The 19952-nt window shown below is 46.6% G+C and overlaps 1 protein-coding gene across 1 annotated transcript in view; it reads right to left on the bottom strand.

Annotated features, from left to right (window-relative positions):
* LOC145345623 (dynein axonemal heavy chain 8-like) overlaps window positions 1–19952 on the bottom strand; it is a 1557438-nt gene that overhangs the window by 1462377 nt on the left and 75109 nt on the right. The window contains exon 9 of the mRNA XM_080193457.1: window positions 7917–8106. Within this exon, the coding sequence (XP_080049583.1) occupies window positions 7917–8106 (190 nt within the window). The remainder of the gene's footprint in view (window positions 1–7916; window positions 8107–19952) is intronic.

Raw genomic sequence — 19952 nt, 5'->3', positions numbered from 1 at the left:
CCCACAGATCTCAGGCAGAGATCCCCCTGCCCCTTTCCCCCACCAAACATAGGCAGAGAGATCACTCCTCTCCATACTGACCTCAGGCAAAGAGATCCCCCCCTGCCTTCTCCCCACACAGGAGTGTGATCCCCTTTCCCCCACTTCAGACCCTCCTGCAAAAGGCCCAAATATCCTCCTGATTCCGATGGCTGTATGACACCTCCCTCTCCTTCTCCTGTCCCCAGTAATAGAGGCATTGATCCACCACTCACTCCCATCAACACACCTCAAGTGCTCACTTGCCTTCCCCTCACCGCTAACAAGTAAACTGCATGTGACTTGCTGAAATGCTCTGTCAAACTACCTGCAGCTGATCTGCCCCAACAAGGGGCAGGTCCAGAAAAACCCTAAGGATGGGCAGGTTGCAGGCAGCACAACCTGTGTGCAGTTTTGGTCGCCGCACTTACACAAGGATATTTTGGCCTTGGAGGGAGTGCAGAGGATGTTTACTAGGCTGATACCGGAGTTGAGGGGGTTGAACTATGAGGAGAGGCTGAATAAACTAGGCTTGTACTCGTTAGAGTTTAGAAGAATGAGGGGAGATCTCATTGAGACATATAAGATGATGAATGGGATGGATAGGATAGAGGTGGAGAGGCTCTTCCCGCTCAGAAAGGACAGTAGGACTAGAGGACACAGCCTCAAGATAAAGGGGAGGCGGTTTAGAACGGAGTTGAGGAGGAACTTCTTCACTCAAGGGGTGGTGAATCTCTGGAATTCTCTGCCCGTTGAAGTGGTGGAGGCTGCCTCGCTAAATATATTTAAGACGCAGGTTGATAGGTTTTTGATAGGCAGAGGGATTAAGGGTTATGGGGAGAGGGCGGGAATGTGGAACTGAGACACGACAGATCAGCCATGATCTCACTGAATGGCGGGGCAGGCTCGAGGGGCTAGATGGCCTACTCCTGCTCCTATTTCTTATGTTTCTTATGTTTCCTTTGTAGCGCAGGAAAAAATGAGCACATGACCAGCCCCCCTTCCCCCAATTTCCTGAGGGTGACTTCAGGAAGCTGCTGGATGCAACAGAGGCGAGGTGGGATACCCTCTTCCCCTCAGGAAGATGCGGACCCAGGGGGGATGATGGCAATCCGGCCTGGGAAGCATTTGTCACCTCGGTTAATGCCTTGGCACTGGCCTCAAGAACAGGGAAGCAGTGCCGCAAGAAGGTCAATGACGTCATCCAGGCAACAAGGATGAGTGCTTAACCTCATCTAGCATCTTCCCCCAAATCGCTCCCAGATCTTTGCATTCCCAACACCCTGCAAGCTCCCAAGCACCTCCTTCCTACCCCCGCCCAAGAGTAGCACTATGCTTGCCTTCTAAGGACCATCACTGATACTCCGCAAGAGTCACACCATCATTTCTTTCATGGCTCCTACCATCTCCACAGGAGAAGATCAACCATAACACAAGACAGAGGGCGCAAAGACAGGAAATGGTGAGCCAGGTCCTCAACCTCTTTGAAGAACAGGCACTGGAGCTGTCCAAGGAAGGAGAGATACGGGCTTTCAGTGACAGCATGGTTGGCTGGGGTCAAGAAGTGAGCACTTATCAATCCTCCACTGAATTTGAGGCAATTTCTAGGGGCATGAGTTTTGGGTGTGAAGGGCAAGATTTAAAGGAGATGTACGAGGCATGTTTATTCGCACAGAGAATGTGGTGGGTGCCTGGAACTCGATGACAGGGGAAGTCACAGAAGCAGATACAAGAGTCACCTTTAAGGGGCATCTTTACAGCTACGTGAATGGGATGGGAGAAGAGGCATAAGGTTAGGGAGTTACAATTCAGATGGGCAATTTGGTCACTGTAGGCTTGGAGGGCTGAAAGGCCTGTTCCGCTGATGTAATCTTCATTGTGCTTTGTTCTATGTTCAATGGAGAAATGTGAATCAAATTTTTTACATCCCGGATTCCTCTCTCTCCCTTGCATTTAACTTTCTGTCCAGTGCTGCAGGGACAGATCTCAATTCCTGGGGCCATCAGGCATTATGGCCCCCACTGTAGCTCCCATGTGCTTTAAACTTGCATGATAATCTCTTGTGCAGGACTTTGTCAAACACTTTCTGAAAGTCCAAAAATACCACATCTACTGGTTCCTCCTTGTCAACTCCACTAGTTACATCTTCAAAGAATTCCAACAGATTTGTCAAGCATGATTTCCCCTTCATAAATCCATGCTGACTCTGTCTGATTCTGCCACTGTTTTCTAAACGCTCTGCTATAACATCCTTAATAATGGATTTGAGAATTTTTCCCACCACTGACGGTTAAGCTAGGTAAGTAAGCCAGGTATACCTAAACGCATCAGCAACTCTAAATATCACTCACCCAGCACACAATTCTGACAGTTGTATTAATTAATCAGCCAGAAAATAGTGGGATTGGGGAGAGAAGAATTCCCAAAATAATTGTAAGGGCCCTATTTTACCATTTTGATTCTAAGTACTGGGCGGACTTGAAACTACGAGTGTGGCTCCGGCCCATCCTACTCCAGACAGCTCAGATGAGTCCTCAGAGGATAGGGATGAATGACACCGTTTTGGCGTCAGCTTCCACTTTGCAGTTCATATCCCAGATGTTGACACGTCGATGAATCCAGTTAGTTGTGAGCCTTTTGGGTCACTTTGGTGAGCATGACACATCTGCTGATGTACATCACGTGGAGGAGGGAACATCCGAGGCCTCTGGCGCACAGGGGCCTGTCGGAGGTGAGGACTCAGCTGGCCCCAGGCTACATCCTGGGCCTCTGAGATCACTTTTCCATCAGCTGCTGGAGATGCAGCATCTGAGCCAGGGAATGTAGGAAGGGTGATGCCCACACTGGACTTACTGCAAGCTGTTGGTGGTTCACAGGCCAACGCTGCAAGAATGGCATCTGCAGAGGAAAGCCTGGGGCAGGTTCCAAGCGATGGTTGAGTCACAGTAGGTCACAGTGGAGTCCCAGAGGGCCACGGCCAAGCCACAGTGGACCACAGGATCCTTGAGGTTCTATGGCCCATGGCTGACAGATTTGAGGGCTTACAGTAGATCCAGCAGGATAGCACTAAGACACAGCTGGCTACAACAGCCCTTAAGAACGTAGCCCAGTCACAAAGGGTCTCGGCTGAGGGGCATTTGCTGCGGCCATTGACAGGTGGCCCCCCGATTCAGGTGGCCATCACAGAGGGCTCTATCACCATGCGTAGGAAGCAGGGCTGGCAGGGCTAGGTGATGCTGGAGCTTCTGAAGCTCATTGCAGAAGTACTGCCAAATCATGGAGTGACTCAGGGGCCCACAAAAACCCCAAGGGAGGAAGAAGAGTTCCAGCCCAAGCCAGAGCCTTCCAGCCAGGAGACTGGCTGTGGCTACACCTTCTGACTCCCCCTTCCTGACACCAGGGGCAGCAGGGTGAAGAGGATGTCGTAGAAATGTCCCAAACACCTGGAAGTCGGCCAGGGCCCTCAAAGTCCAGGGCCTCCAAAGGATGTCTGCACATGCATCACAGCCAACAGGGCGAAGTAGACAGCTGGCCCCCTCCACTTCTACATTCTAGGCATATGCTGAGATATAGTGAAAGGCGCGTAAAGTTAGGAAACTGTAGTTGCACAAAAATGACATGGATGAAGGACTGCACTAATTAGATCTTTAAGCAGCTTAAAGTTTTCCGGTCACACATTTTTATGTTAGAGTTTATTATTTAAACACTTTATTGTACTCATTAAATGTTTTTTCACCGCCCAGCTGTGACTAATTTGTCTCAGATTTGTGTTGAACAGGAATCGCCTTCCATCGGCAATCGCCGAAGGGATGCTTCATGTTGATTTCAGTTGGGGAGGCTACTCAATGCTGTGTCACTGAGAAAATGAGGTCATTGGTTCCCCAGAACCAATGAGCGATTCCCTCCCCTCCAGCACCTCACCTGCCCCAAGGCCCTGTCTCAGGTCCTTTACGCACTACACAGATGTAGGCCTAGGTGTCAGCATGCATGCAGAGCTCAGATAGGAGGCAGACTAATTTGCACCAGGGCATCATCATAATGGTGCTTAGCGAGTCAACATTACCCACCTACCTGCCAAAGAAACTTGCTAACACAGCATACCCAGGTCCACCACTCTGGTGTGATGATTGATGTTGCAAGAGATAGAAGGACTTTGGGGTGGTGGAGGAGGCGGGGCAGGGAGGCGGGGGGAATGGAACCCACAGACACAAACCCGGTGATCAGAGCCTCCCTAGACCCCCCCGCCATGCCTCATCCCAGCTGCCAGCCCTCCAGTGCCTTGGTGATGTTGCTCGGCATGCTCCTCCTCTTCTTCCTCTTCCTGTTGGGCGGCCTTCTGTCCAGCAATGCTGGCTAGTTAGATTCAATGTCCTCCTCCTCCTCCTCCTCCTCCAATAGGTCATTTCTCTGCTGAGCCAGGTTGTGAAAGGCACAGCACACCATCGTAATGTGGGTTGTATTGTAGGCCCTGCCAGAGCAGTCCAGGAATGAGAATTGCATTTTAGAGGAGCCCTGTGCACCTCACCCACGATTGCATGGATGACTACATGGGCCTCATTATAGCCGATCTCCACCTCAGTCACAGGCCTCTGCACAGGCATCATCAGCCATGTCTGAAGCAGGTAACCATATCACCCACGAGCCACCCCCACAGTCTCAAATGCCTCTGGGATGTCAGAGCTCCTGAGAATGAAGCTGTCATGCATAATACTAGGGTATCTCGTGCAGACGTGCATAATGTTTGTATTGTTGTTACACATCAGTTGGACATTCAAGGAGTGAAACCCCTTTCCATTGACCAATCTTTGTGGATTTTGCAGCAAGGCCTTGAGGGAGACGTGGTGCAGTCAGTGGCCCCCCCCTGTATATTAGGCATCCCTGCAATGGCTGTGAACACTGCAGCCTGGGTTTCCTGCGGGCCTAATCCAGGTTAAATTTGATATACTACCTAGTCCAAACATACAGGGTGTCCGTGACCTGCTTGACACAGGAGTGCACAGCTGATTGGGGAATGCCATGTACATCTCTGCTAGGGGCCTGGAAGGAACCAGTCGCATAAAAGTTCAGAGTGGCCACCAATTTGACAGCCAACGAGAGTGAGTCCGGCAGTAGATGGCACATGTGTTGCACTGTCTAGTTTCAGAGGCGGAACCATTAAGCCATCACAGTGTCCAACATCTGTTCAAATGACATCCATGCACAAAACTGCCGGGGTCTCCGCTCCCTCCTTCTCCTGTGAGAAGAAGAGACTGGAGGCCCTTTGGAAAAATAGTGGCCACTTCCTGCCTCTGGTGGTTGTCTTCTGCAACCTGTGCGTGCAATTCTTCCTCCTATTCCTCCTCCTAAGCTTCAGCAGCAATCAAAAGAACAGCAAGATCAATCGGTTGTATCACAAAAGCTATCTCGTCACTCAGAAGAGCTGGGGAGAGGTGGGTAGGGGGTTGGAGACAGAGAGGAACACGTAGAGGTTCAGGAATGCTGCTTGCCCCAAGCCCAGCAACAGTCACTGTCCATACTGCCCATTGCCCCACCCACATGCTCCTCAAAATCACAGACCCCCCCAATCCCCCACCCACATGCTCCCCAGAATCACAGCTCCTTGAAAAGTTTAGAGGCTGCAGCAGTGCAATTTGCAAGGGCTTTGTGCACATCCTTCAGCTGGCAGAGTGCACTAGGACCCAGCAGCATCCATAAGACCCGAAGTCAGTGCTGAAAATCGGACATTGGACACCCTGCTGAGCAATAGCTCCTCACCCCCCACACACTCGCAGAGCCCCTAAAAACCCAAAAAACAAAATGGCCACAATAAAAGGAACCCAGTAAGCAGCAGAGCCATCAGACGCTAAGCACTTACCTCCTCTTTAACAGTGATGACTTCAGCCAGCCTAATGAGGTTGGCTTGCTTGAGTATGAACTATCTGATGAGTCCTAAGTCTCTGCTTGTGGCGCAACAGTAGCGTGTTCAAATCGCATCAGGCTCACAGAGCTTTTCTGCATCTGTCTTTGGATTTTGATTGTTTGTGTTTGCTCCCGAAATTACAAATCTCAATATCATGATTAAACAAAATTGAAAAGAAATACCTGATGAGTCTTAATTGATGGTTAAATCAGGGAGCCTCATGCTCCCTATTTAAAGCAGGTGTGTCAGACTCCCAGCTACATTCAGCAGGGAGCAACTGGAGATCTGGCTTTGCAGAGATGTATGGTGTAAATAAAGTAACTCGGTGACAGGACTTTTGCCTCCATGGAGTTATTACACCAATCCTCACTGACGGTGAGCCCGAATCGGACTTTTAGAACCATAGAGCCATAGAACACTACAGCACAGAAACAGGCCTTTTGGCCCTTCTTGGCTGTGTCGAACCATTTTTCTGCCTAGTCCCACTGACCTGCACCTGGGCTATATCCCTCCACATCTCTCTCATCTGTTCAAGGATCATGTCTGTTTTGCGCCGATTCCGGATGGGTGAATGTGGTGGTAAAGAGGAAGTGCCGGTAAAGTTGGACGTGCAGTCCATTACGTCAATTGAAATGTATGCAAATACATTTAACTGGCCGTCGCAACCATTTCAGGTGCGGTCCTGATCATGGTCATTTTTGGGCCTTGATAAAAAGGAAACCGATGTGAAGGCGGGTGCGGATCGCACTATTCGCCTCACGCCTGATTTTACCAACTCAATGGTAAAACCTCAATGGGTACAACTCAATGGTAAAATCGGGCCCTAAGTATCACAAAAGCCTAACTCCAATCTTTCCAGCACCCCGCGCGATTTTCCCACACTGTCAATTTTTTTGACTGTCAGGAGTTTCATACCGGTGAGGGAGAAATGGGGGGTGCAGAGCATAAAAGCACCAATCCTGCCAGAAAGGCCGACAGAAGACTGTTCAGGGCCCAGTGCACAGGTGCACTGATCTCCCAGTTTACTAGGGAATCCTGTTTACCTTCACCCTACAGAAATGGCCGGCCTTCAGGCTTGCACCCCACCAGCCCACCCACCCCCGACTGGTGCCTTCGGCCTTTCACGCCATCCTCTAATCATCAGGTCCCCAGTTGCCTTCCCCTAAATTGAAGACCACCTGATCCACAGCCCCAACTTCTGATTGCTGGTCCCATGATCACTGGCCCCAACTCACAATCACCGATGCCCCCGCCATCCCAATCGTTGTACCTTAATCACTAGCCCCAACACCGATCATCGGCCTCAATCCCTGGTCATTTGATTCCCCCCTTCCCTCCCATCCTACCGACATCCCCTGCCCTCCCCATCAGACCCTAGCCCCATCAGCTCCCCACCGCCCCCCCCCCCCCCCCACCTTGGCCCTGCCTGATACCTGGTGGGCAGTTCCAGTGTGATAAGTGGGTATTGCCAGAGTACCACACTGGCACTGCCCAAAGGGCACTGCCTGCCTATGTCCCTGACCTTCTTGGGGGGCTTCAAAGACCTCTGCTCCCACTGACATGGACATCACATCCTGTCTATGTTTGCATGACCATCTGTGATTCTCGTCAGTGAGGACATGCACAGGTGAGGTTGGAAAGTGAAGTGAACACAGACTACTACATCCCGGGCTCACTGATAAAAGTTCAATGATCTTATAAATATTTAAATTAGCCCCAAGCCCTTCCCTAGCACAAGGCTGATTACGCTGGCAAAACTGACCTAGGAGGATTGCAAATGGCCCGACTTCAGGCATGGTTTGCATTTTTCGTCTCCGACTCATATTTCCCGTCCTGTTACGCTACTTGAGCAGTGCAACAGGGCAGAAAAATCGCACCCATAATCTATACCACTACTAGCTTCTGATGCAATGGTAAAATTATGAACATTAATTTATTTAAAAATAAAAGCCATAACCTATATAATGCTCTGACTGATTTAACTGTTAAAATTCCTTACCATTTAGAAAAGTGATATATCTGCGAATAATATCTTTGAAAGCTTTCTTCTCTCTATCCCCATGTATTGATTGCTTAAGTGCTCCCCATTTTTCAGATGTGGAAATAGCTGGTATAAAAATATTTTTCAGCAATTTTACGGTTGCAGTAAGAAGTCCATCAGTACAATCCAGGACACAAAAGTATATCTCCTGCAAGAAGGTGTAAGATTAAACTAAATGTAAGTATTATTGAAATTAGTAATTCCTCAGTTTATTGTCTGTGTCACTAAACAGTTAAAATTAATGATTATATGAAAAAAGCAAAATTCTGCATGACTGTAATAAAAAGAGAACCTTATACAACGACTTATCAGAACACTGATGAAAAGATTCTGGCTGAATCAAATTATTCTTTTCCACTATCCATGAATTTCCACAAATGCTGCCAGACTGACTGAGGATTTCCAACATTTTCGGTTTTTAATGAAAGATTACCTACCTGGTAAATTTATTGAGATTCTATGAAGCTGAAGCTGAGGCATCCAGCATTCAATGGTATGATTCTGGTCTGTCAAGACCAAGAGTGTGAAAAAATATAAAAACAACTTACACTTCTATGGAACTGTTATGTTGTACAGTTGTGATAAGTACAGTTTTTTAACAATGGCTTTGCTTTAATTATAAATTTTGGCCCAAGTTTAAAGATGGTTTCAAAATGACTCCAAGCTATAAGCTATAATAATGGATTTAAGGAGGGATTCCAGGAGGACAAAAGGCAATCCTAATTTGCTTCTGGTTCTCGTCCAGACGATGACTTTTGTTAATACCAGAACAAAAACAAAGAACCATGGATGGGAGAAACACTGTTTAAGGTCTTACTGCCTTATTTGGGTAATGCCCTGGCATTTTGTCATGAGATGAAAGTGCCCATCTGCAAAAAAATCATTGAAAAGAGCACATCCAGAGAACCATCTTGGAGAAACTTCACTCCAGGAAAAGACAAAAAAAGGCATTAAAAAAAAACAGCAGGTCTACTGCAAAGTAATTAGGTGTCTGTAAGAGCCAAACCTGATGAAATTTTCCCTCTTGCCTGTAAACCTGATTCCATCTAGCTAGTTAAAATGTCAAACCAGCTTTCAAAATGAAAGATATTGGCGCTGCAGAGCAAACTCTACAACCTCAAGACGCGGGTTGATGGGTTTTTGATAAGAGAGGGGATTAAGGGTTATGGGGAGAGGGCGGGAAAGTGGAACTGAGCAGCAACAGATCAGCCATGATCTTATTGAATGGCGGGGCAGGCTCGAAGGGCTAGATAGCCTACTCCTGCTCCTATTTCTTATGTTCTTATGTTCTTATGTTCTTATGAAGATGAATGATCTGCTGTGCTCCACCAGTGCAAGTAATGGCATCTGCTAATGGTTTGTGAATAGAACTTTGTGAATGGGACCTTTGCTGTTTGTAATATATATCAATGACTTGGAGGAAAATGTAACTGGATTGATTAGTAAGTTTGCAGATGATACAAAGGTTGATGGATTTGCGGATAGCCTTGAAGGCCATCAGAGGATACAGCAGGAGATAGATCAGTTGGAGATTTGGGTGAAGAGATGGCAGATGAAGTTTAATCTGGACAAATGTGAGGTAATGCATTTTGGAAGGTCTAATACAGATAGGAAATATACAGTAAATGGCAGAACCCTTCAGGCAACACTCTATCTTTGCCTATCAACACTCTATCATTGAAAGTGGCAATGCAAGTGGAGAAAGTGGTCAAGAAGGCATACAGCATGCTCGCCTTCATCGGCCGGGGTATTGAGTTTAAAAATTGGCAAGTCAAGTTGCAGCTTTATAGAACCTTGGTTAGGCTGCACTTGGAATATAGTGTTCAATTCTGGTCACCTACCAGAAGGATGTGGAGGCTTTGGAGAGGGTACAGAAAAGAGTTACCAGGATGCTGCCTGGTATGGAGGGCATTAATGAGGAGAGGTTGGAGAAACTTGTTCTCACTGGAGCGATGGAGGTTGAGGGGAGATCTGAAAGAAGTCTACAAGATTATGACAGGCATGGATAGAGTGGATAGTCAGCAGCTTTTTCCCAGGGTGGAAAAGTCAATTACTAGGAGGCATTGGTTTAAAGTGTGAGGAGCAAGATTTAAAGGAGATGTACGAGGCAGATTTTTGTATACAGAGGGTGGTGGTTGCCTGGATCTCGTTGCCGGGGGGTGGTAGTGGAAGCGGATACTATAGTGGCTTTTAAGGGGCGTTTTGACAAGTTCATGAATAGGATGGGAATAGAAGGATTTGGTCCCCAGAAGGGGAGGGAGTTTTAGTTAATTCGGGCAGCATGGTCGGTGCAGGCTTAGAAGGCCAAAGGGCCTATATCTGTGCTGTAATATTCTTCGTCCTTTGTTCTTTAGCCCTCCAAGTCTGTGCTGATCATGATGCCCTAACTAAAAAACAAACCTTCTGCCCTTCGTCCATATGCCTCAAATTCCTCTCTATTCATGTATCCATCCAAATGCCACTTAAATGTTGCTAATGCGCCTGCTTCCACTAACTCCTCGAGCAGCGCATTCCAGGCACTCACCACATTCTGCATGAGAAACTCCCCCCACAAATCTCTCTTAAACACTCCCCCTCTCATCTTGAAACCTGCACCCCTTTGCAATTGACACTTCCACCCTTGGAAGAAGCCTCTGACTATCTACCCTATCTATGGCTCTCTTAATTTTGTAGACCCCTGTCAGTTTGCCCCTCAGCCCTTATCTTTCCAGTGAAAACAATCCTAGTTTATTCAACCTCTCCTCATACCCAACACCCTCGAGACTAGGCAACATCCTGGTGAACCCCTTCTGCACTCTCTTCAGAGCTTCTGATAATGTGGTGATAAAAACTGAATGTAATACTCCAAACACAGCCTAACCAAGGTTTTAGAGAGCTGCAAAATGATTTCCCAACTCTTGTACTCAATGCCTTGGCTGACGAAGGCAAGCATATCATATGCCTTCTTAATCACCTTGGCCACCTGTGTTGCCACTTTTAGGGAATGCAGACCTGCACACCTAGATTCTTCTGTATGTTAATGTTCCAAAGCATTCTACCATTTACAGTATAATTCATACGTAAATTTGAATCTCCAAAATGCATCACCTCACATGTGGCCAGGTTAAACTCCATCTGCCATTTCTATGCCCAAATCTCCAGTATCCTCTGACAATCCTCGGCACTATTAACAACTCTGCCACTCTTCGTGTAATCCAAAAATTTACTAATCAGCCCATCCATATTTTCCTCCAGATCATTTATAAACAAACAACAGAGGTCCCAGCATTGATCCCTGTGGAACACCACTAGCTACGGATCTTCCTTCTGAAAAACACCATTCCACCACCAAAATAAAAGCAAATTACTAAGGATGCTGGAATCTGAAACCAAAAGAGAAAATGCTGGAAAATCTCAGTAGATCTGGCAGCATTTGTAGGGGGAGAAAAGAGCTGATGTTTCAAGTCCAGGTGACCCTTTGTCAAAGCTAAAAGCATTTCTGTATGTCTCTACCCCCTATCCACCTTCACTGCTTTCCATTTCTCCCTTAGTTTTGGACAAGGTATTTACCAAGTCTCGCTTCCATAACCACATTTCCTTCCTCAGTGACTGTCTTCGTCTCCGACTTACCCCACGTGAATTTCAATTCAAATTCCACCTCGCATGTAACCTTCAGGATTACAGGTACCTTCAGGATATATAACATTCTTCGAACTGCGATTCTCGCTGCATCCTGAAAGCCACACTCAGTGCCATTGCACTGTCACATGAAGACACTCAACACCTTTCTCCAGCAACACCATCTTAATCTCTCTCAAAGCTGTCGCTGTTCCCAGTTTAATTTCATCCTCCGCATCGTTTGACTTCTTAACAAAAAACTTTTCCGGTTTCTTGCAGACGTTAAGGAGTCATAGCATGGAAACAGGCCCTTTGGTCCAACTTGTCCATGCCATCTTTTTTTTTAATCCTCTAAACTAATCCCAATTGCCTGCATTTGTCCCATAACCTTCTATACCCATCGTACCCATGTAACTATCTAAATGCTTTTTAAAAGGCAAAATTGTCTCCGCCTCTACTACTATCTCTTGTTCCAGACACTCACTACCCTCTGTGAAAAAATTGCCCCTCTGGACACTTTTGTATCTCTCCCCTCTCACCTTAAATCTATGCCCTATAGTTTTAGACTCCTGTACCTCTGGGAAAAGATATTGACTATCTAGCTGCTCTGTGCCCCTTGTAATTTTATAGACCTCTAGAAGATCATGCCTCAGCCTCCTATGCTCCAGAGAGAAAAGCCCCAGTCTATTCAGCCTCTGCTTATAACTCAATCCATCAAGTCCCGGTAGCATCCTAGTAAATCCTCTCTTCACTCTTTCTAGTTTAATAATATCCTTTCTATAGTAGGGTGACCAGAACTGTACACAGTATTCCAAGTGTGGCCTTACCAATGTCTTGTACAATTTCAACAAGGCATCCCAACTCCTGTATTCAATGTTCTGACAGATGAAACCAAGCCTGCTGAATACCTTCTTCTGTCCACTTATGACTCCACTTTCAAGGAACTATGAATCTGTATCCCTAGACCTCTTTATTCTGTAACTCTCCCGAATGCTCTACCACTAACTGAGTAAGTTTGCGCTGGTTCAATCCACCAAAATGTATCACCTCATATTTGTCTAAATTAAACTCCATCTGCCATTCGTCAGTCCACTGGCCCAATTGATCAAGAGCACGTTGCAATTGGAGATAACTATGCCAGCAATCTTGGTGTCAGCTGCAAACTTACCAACCATGCCACCTCTATTCTCATCCAAATCATTAATATAAATGACAAATAACAGTGGACCTAGCATTGATCCCTGAGGCACACCACTGGTCACAGGCCTCCAGTTTGAAAAACAACCCTCTACAATCACCCTCTGGCTTCTATCAAGAAGCCAATTTTATATCCATTTAGATACCTCACCCTGGATCCCATGAGATTTAACCTGATGCAACAAGGAATGCAAGCTTCAATAATAGCTGTTACTTGGGCGCAGAATTATAAGTTTCATGGTGGGAGATATAGGACGGATGTCCGAGGTAGATTCTTCACTCAGAGAGTGGTTCAGGTGTGGAATACACTGCCTGCTATGATAGTGGAGTCTGACACTTTAGGAATGTTCAAGCAGTTATTGGATAGGCACATGGAGCACACCAGAATTATAGGGAGTGGGATAGCTTGATCTTGGGCTTAGACATAGCTCGGCACAACACTGAGGGCCGAAGGGCCTGTAATGTGCTGTGCTGTTCTATTTTTCTGTTATGTTTCTAATAACTTTTCAACACCACTGCCCATCCCAGGCCCTCCACCAGTCCCAATCTCTTGAACTCCATCTTTTCTAGCCTCAACCCTTGCCGTGTCTTCACCACACCTTCTGACCTTCCCCTCTCTGAAGCTAAGCATGTTTTCAGCAAAGGACTCAGCTTCATACTCTTATGTCCCCACATCAATGAATTCAGGGATCACCATGATATTGAATTCTTTTGTCACCTTCGTCTCCATGCCCATTTCTTTAGGCAAGAGTTCTCCCCTGTTCCATCGATCCTTTCACATGCCTCCAACATTCTGCCTCCAACTGGACACCTCCACTGGGACAATTACCTGTCCCCCATCTTTTCACTGGAAACTGTCAACGAGACATTGGCCATATTAATTTTTCTGCCCTCCTCACCCATTCCAACCTCTTTCCTTCCAAACTTTCTGCTCTTTGCTCCCTCAGGTCCAACCCTGACATTATCATCAAACCTGCCGACAAAAGGGATGCTGTTGTCATCTGTTTTACTGACCTCTACCACGCAGAGGCTGAGCGCCAACTCTCAGATACTTCCTCCTACCTCCTCCTGGGCCATGCCCACACCACTGAACATCAAGCCATTATCTCCAACGTTCTCACCAACTTCATTTCCTCCGGATGCCTACTTCCCCATAGCTTCCAACTTCATAGTCTCCCAATCCCGGACAGCTCGCTTCTACTACTTCCCATAATCCACAAAAAGGGCGGTCCTTTTTGCCCTTTCTAAAAGGGCCCATCGTGTCAACATTTTCCTGCCGCACTGAACATTTTTCCTCTTACCTTGACTCCATCCTCACTCCTCTGGTCCATTCCCTCCCCGCCTACATCTGGGATTCCTCTGATGCCCTGCCTTATATTGACAGCTTCCAGTTCGCACACTCTAACTGCCTCCTATTCACCATAGATGTGCAATTTCTCTATACCTCCATCCCACACCAGGACGCTCTGAGAGCTCTTTGTTTCTTTCTTGAACAATTCCCATCCACCACCACTTTCCTCCACCTGGCTGATCTTGTTCTATCTCTCAACAACTTCTCCTTTAACTCATCCCACTTCCTCAAAATCAAAGGAGTAGCAATGGGTACCTGCATGGGTCTTAGCTATGTTTGTCTTTTTATACGGTATGTGGAACATTCCTGTTCCAGGCCTACCCAGGTCCCCTTCCACAACTTCTTTACCAGTACACCGATGACTATTTTGGTGCCACTTCATGCTCTTGTCCAGCTTCCCAACCATTGACTGTCTACACTTCCCACTGCCTCGGCAAAGCAGCCAGTGTAACTAAGGACCACACACACTCCAGACATTCTCTGTTTCACCTTCTTCCTTCTGGAAAAAGATACAAAAGTCTGAGGTCACGTACCAACCAACTCAAGAACAGCTTCTTCCCTGCTGCTGTCAGACTTTTGAATGGAATAACCTTGCATTAAGTTGATTTTTCACTGCATCCTAGCTATGACTGTAACACTACATTCTGCACTCCTTCGTTTTGTTCTCTATGAATGGTATGATTTGGCTGTATAGCACGCAAGAAACTATATTTTTCACTGTATGCTGATACATGTGACAATAATAAATCAAATCAAATCAAATCAAAGACCTCGAAAAATTCATCAACTTCGCCTCCAGTTTCCACCCCTCTTTCAACTTCACCTGGTCCATCTCAGACACTTCCCTTCCCTTCTTGCTCTTTCTGTCTACATTTCTGGCAATAGACTATCTACCAATATCCATTGCAAGCCCACTGAATCCCATTGCTATCTGTAAGGACTCCATCCCTTTCTTTCATCTCCTTTGCCTCTGTTGCATCTGTTCTGATGATGCCACTTTCCATAGTGTGTTTTTAATATGGGCTTTTCTGTCCCTCAACCGTGGATTCCCACCTATAGTTGTCAACGTGCGATCCATCTACCGGGCCACAACCTTCCCTCCCTCACACTTCATCCCATCAGCCTCCACATTCAAAGCATAATCCTATACTATTTTCACCAACTCCAGTGTGATGCTACCACCAAACACATCTTCCCTTCACTCCCTCTGTCAGCATTCCACAGAGACCATTCGCTCCAAGATAACCTAATCCATTCCTCCACTATACCCAACATCTCTCCCATCATTCTTGGCACCTTTCCATGCAATTGCAGAACACCTGCCACTTTACCACTTCCATGCTTACCATCCAAGATCCAAAACATTCATTCCAGGTTAAGCAGCATTTTACTTGTACCTCTTTCAATTTGGTCTATTGTGTCCACTGCTTCTAATGTGGTCTCTATATCAGAGAGACCAAGCGCAGGTAGACTGGGTGATCAATTTGCTGAGCAGCTTCGGTCTACGCGCAATCAGGACCCTGACCTTCTCATTGCTTGCCATTTTAACATACAATCCTTCTCCCATGCCCAAATGTCTGTCCTTGGCCTGTTGCAATGTTCCAGTGAAGCTGAGGCAAACTGCAGCAACAGCATCTCATTGTCTGGCTAAGGACATTACAGCCTTCCAGTCTCAACATCAAATTCAACAACTTCAGATGATTACTCGACCTCACCTCAACCCCTTTGATTTCATTTTGTTTAATGTTTTGTTGTTCTCTATCTTTTATTTCTTTATTGTCTTTCTTCATTTTTCCCCCCTCACTCTTTCCCCCTACTTTATCCCCTCTTCCCTTAACCGTTCTCCCCCTTTGCTTCCCCCATCTCTCTTTCTAAATTTTACTCCCCTCCCACCCATTTTCCCCCTCCCCTTCCCTCACATCTTCATCTGTCACAGTTTACCTCTCATTCCAGCTTCTCTGTCATTTGGCCATTCACACTCTTTATTCTCTCTTATGGCTACCATTACATAAGAACATAAGAACATAAGAAATAGGAGCAGGAGTAGGCCATCTGGCCCTTCGAGCCTGCCCCGCCATTCAATAAGATCATGGCTGATCTGTCGTGGCTCAGTTCCACTTTCCCGCCCTCTCCCCATAACCCTTAATCCCCTCTCTTATCAAAAACCCATCAACCCGCTTCTTAAAAATATTTAGCGAGGCAGCCTCCACCACTTCAACGGGCAGAGAATTCCAGAGATTCACCACCCTTTGAGTGAAGAAGTTCCTCCTCAACTCCGTTCTGAACCGCCCCCCCTTTATCTTGAGGCTGTGCCCCCTAGTCCTACTGTCTTTTTTGAGCGGGAAGAGTCTTTCCACCTCTATCCTATCCATCCCATTCATCATCTTATACGTCTCAATGAGATCTCCCCTCATTCTTCTAAACTCTAACGAGTACAAGCCTAGTTTATTCAGCCTCTCCTCATAGCTCAACCCCCTCAACTCCGGTATCAGCCTAGTAAACCTCCTCTGCACTCCCTCCAAGGCCAAAATATCCTTGCGCAGGTGCGGCGCCCAAAACTGCACACAGTACTCCAGCTGCGGCCTCACCAATGCCCTATACAGCTGCAGCAAGACCTCCCTACTTTTATATTCAATCCCCCTCGCTATGAAGGCCAGCATCCCATTCGCCTTCCTGACCACCTGCTGCACCTGCAGGCTGGGTTTTTGCGACTCATGCACAAGGACCCCGAGGTCCCTCTGCACCGTCGCCTGCTGCAGTTTTTCGCCCCGTAAGTAATAGTCCTTCCTACCATTCTTCCTACCAAAGTGGACCACCTCACACTTGCCAACATTAAATTCCATTTGCCATTTCCTGGCCCATTCGCCCAGCCTATCTAGATCCTTCTGCAGACTCTCCACACCCTCCGCACAATTTGCCTTTCCCCCAATCTTGGTGTCATCAGCAAATTTCGACACCCTACACTCGGTTCCCTCCTCCAGATCATCTATATAAATGGTAAATAGCTGAGGCCCCAGCACCGACCCCTGGGGCACCCCACTAGTCATAGCAGCATTTTCCCCAGTTTCTGTGGCTATGACTCATCTTTCATTCCATCACCCTGCAGTATAAATATCTCCCACTTATTATACTTTTTAGCTTTCACAAGGGTCATCTGGACTCAAAACATCAGCTCTTTTCTCTCTCTACAGATGCTGAGATTTTCCAGCATTTTCTCTTCTTGTCAATATATGCCCTGTTTATGAACACAACTCCCATTTACCTGATGAAGGGGCAGTGCCTGAAAGCTTGTGGCTTGTGCTACCAAATAAACCTGTTGGACTTTAACCTTGTGAGTCTTCTTACAAGAGTCTTCTTGTATAATGAAGCCAATTCTGCATCCATCTAGCAAGCCCACCCCAAATCCCATGTGATTTTAGTTTCAAAGAACAAAGAACAGTACAGCACAGGAACAGGCCCTTCAGCCCTCCAAGCCTGCGCCGCTCATGTGCCCAACTAGACCATTCGTTTGTATCCCTCTATTCCCAGTCTGTTCATGTGGCTAACTAAGTCTTAAACAATCCCAGCGTGTTCACCTCAACCACCTTGCTTAGCAGCGCATTCCAGGCCCCCACCACCCTCTGTGTAAAATACGTCCCCCTGACATCTGTGTTGAACCTTTCCCCATTAACCTTGAACTTGTGACCCCTTGTGTTCGTCACCTCCGACCTGGAAAAAAGCTTCCCACTGTTCACCCTATCTACGCCCTTCACAATTTTATACACCTCTATTAGGTCATCCCTCATCCTCCGTCTTTCCAAGGAGAACAACCCCAGTTTGCCCAATCTCTCCTCATAGCTCAGACCCTCCATACCAGGCAACATCCTGGTCAACCTTTTCTGTACTTTCTCCAAAGCCTCCACGTCCTTCTGGTAGTATGGCGACCAGAACTGGATGCAGTATTCCAAATGTGGCCAAACCAACATTCTATATAGCTGCAATATCACATGCCAACTTCTATACTCTATGCCCTGTCCAATAAAGGCAAGCATGCCATATGCCTTCTTCACCACCCTCTCCACCTGCACTGCCACCTTTAGGGATCTGTGGACTTGCACACCCAGGTCCCTCTGTGTGTCTATACCCCTGATAGTTCTGCCATTTATTGTATAGCTCCTCCCTACATTAGATCTACCGAAATGCAACACTTCGCATTTATCTGGATTAAATTCCATCTGCCATTTCTCTGCCTAATTTTCCAGCCTACCTATATCCTGCTGTATTCTCTGACAATGTTCATCACTATCTGCAAGTCCAGCAATCTTTGTGTCATCCACACACTTACTGATCACACCAGCTACATCTTCTTCCAAATTATTTATATATATCACAAACAGCAGAGGTCCCAGTACAGAGCCCCTGTGGAACATCACTAGTCACAGACCTCCAACCGGAAAAAGACCCCTCCACCACTACCCTCTGTCTTCTATGGCCAAGTCAGTTCTCCACCCATCTAGCTAGCTCCTCTTTTATCCCGTGGGATTTAACCTTCTGCACCAACCTGCCATATCAAACGCTTTACTAAAATCCATATAGACGACATCCACAGCCCTTCCCTCATCAATCGTTTTTGTCACCTCCTCAAAAAACTCAACCGAGTTTGTGAGGCATGACCTCCCTCATACAAAACAATGCTATCTATTGCTAATGAGATTGTTCCATTCTAAATGCACATATATCCTATCTCTAAGAATCTTCTCCAACAATTTCCCTACCACATTTGTCAAGCTCACTCGTCTATAATTACCCGGGTTATCTTTGCTACCCTTCTTAAATAACGGGATCACATTTGCTATCCTCCAATCCTCTGGAACCTCACCTGTATCCAGTGAAGAAACAAAGATTTCTGTTAGAGGCCCAGCAATTTCATCCCTTGTCTCCCTGAGCAGTCTAGGACAGATGCCATCAGGCTCTAGGGATTTGTCTGTCTTAATGTTTCCTAAAAAACCCAGCACTTCCTCCCTTGTGATTGAGATCTTTTCTAACGGGTCAACGTATCTCTCCAAGACACTACCAGTCAACATGTCCCTTTCCTTTGTGAATACTGATGCAAAGTATTCATTTAGGATCTCACCTACTTCTTTGGGTTCTAAGCAGAATTCCCCTCCTTTGTCCCTGAGGGGTCCGATCCTTTCCCTGACAAACCTCTTGTTCCTGACGTATGTTTAAAATGCCTTAGGATTCTCCTTAATCCTGTCTGCCAAGGACATTTCGTAACCCCTTTTTGCCCTTCTAATTCCCTGTTTGAGCTTTTTTCTGCTTCCCATGTATCCCTCCAGTGCTCCATCTGTTTTTAGCTGCCTGGACCTTACGTATGCCTCTTTTTTCTTTTTGATTAGACCCACGATTTCCCTGGTTATCCACAGCTCTCGAATCTTACCTTTCCTATCCTTCCTTTTTATAGGCACATGCCTGTCCTGCAGCCTTATCAACTGCTCCTTAAAAGACTCCCACATGCCAGATGTGGATTTACCCTCGAACAGCTTCTCCCAATCAACAGCCACCAAATCCTGCCTAATCCGGCTGTAGTTAACTTTCCCCCAATTCAGCACCTTACCCATAGGACAACACTCATCCTTTTCCATTACTATCCTAAAGTTTACAGAATTGTGGTCACTATTTGCCACATGTTCCCCTACTGAAACTTTGACGACCTGACCAGGCTCATTCCCCAGTACTAGGTCCAATATAGCCCCCTCTCTAGTTGGACTATCCACATATTGTTCCAAAGAACCTTCCTGCACGCATTTTATAAATTCCTTCCCGTCCAGTCCCCCAGTCCTAAGCGATTTCCAGTCTATGCAAGGGAA

Source organism: Carcharhinus amblyrhynchos, chromosome 7 (genome assembly GCF_965287045.1).
Source record: "Carcharhinus amblyrhynchos chromosome 7, sCarAmb.v2.hapA, whole genome shotgun sequence".
NCBI classification, from domain to species: domain Eukaryota; kingdom Metazoa; phylum Chordata; class Chondrichthyes; order Carcharhiniformes; family Carcharhinidae; genus Carcharhinus; species Carcharhinus amblyrhynchos.
This window is presented reverse-complemented; position numbering and strand designations above follow the sequence as displayed.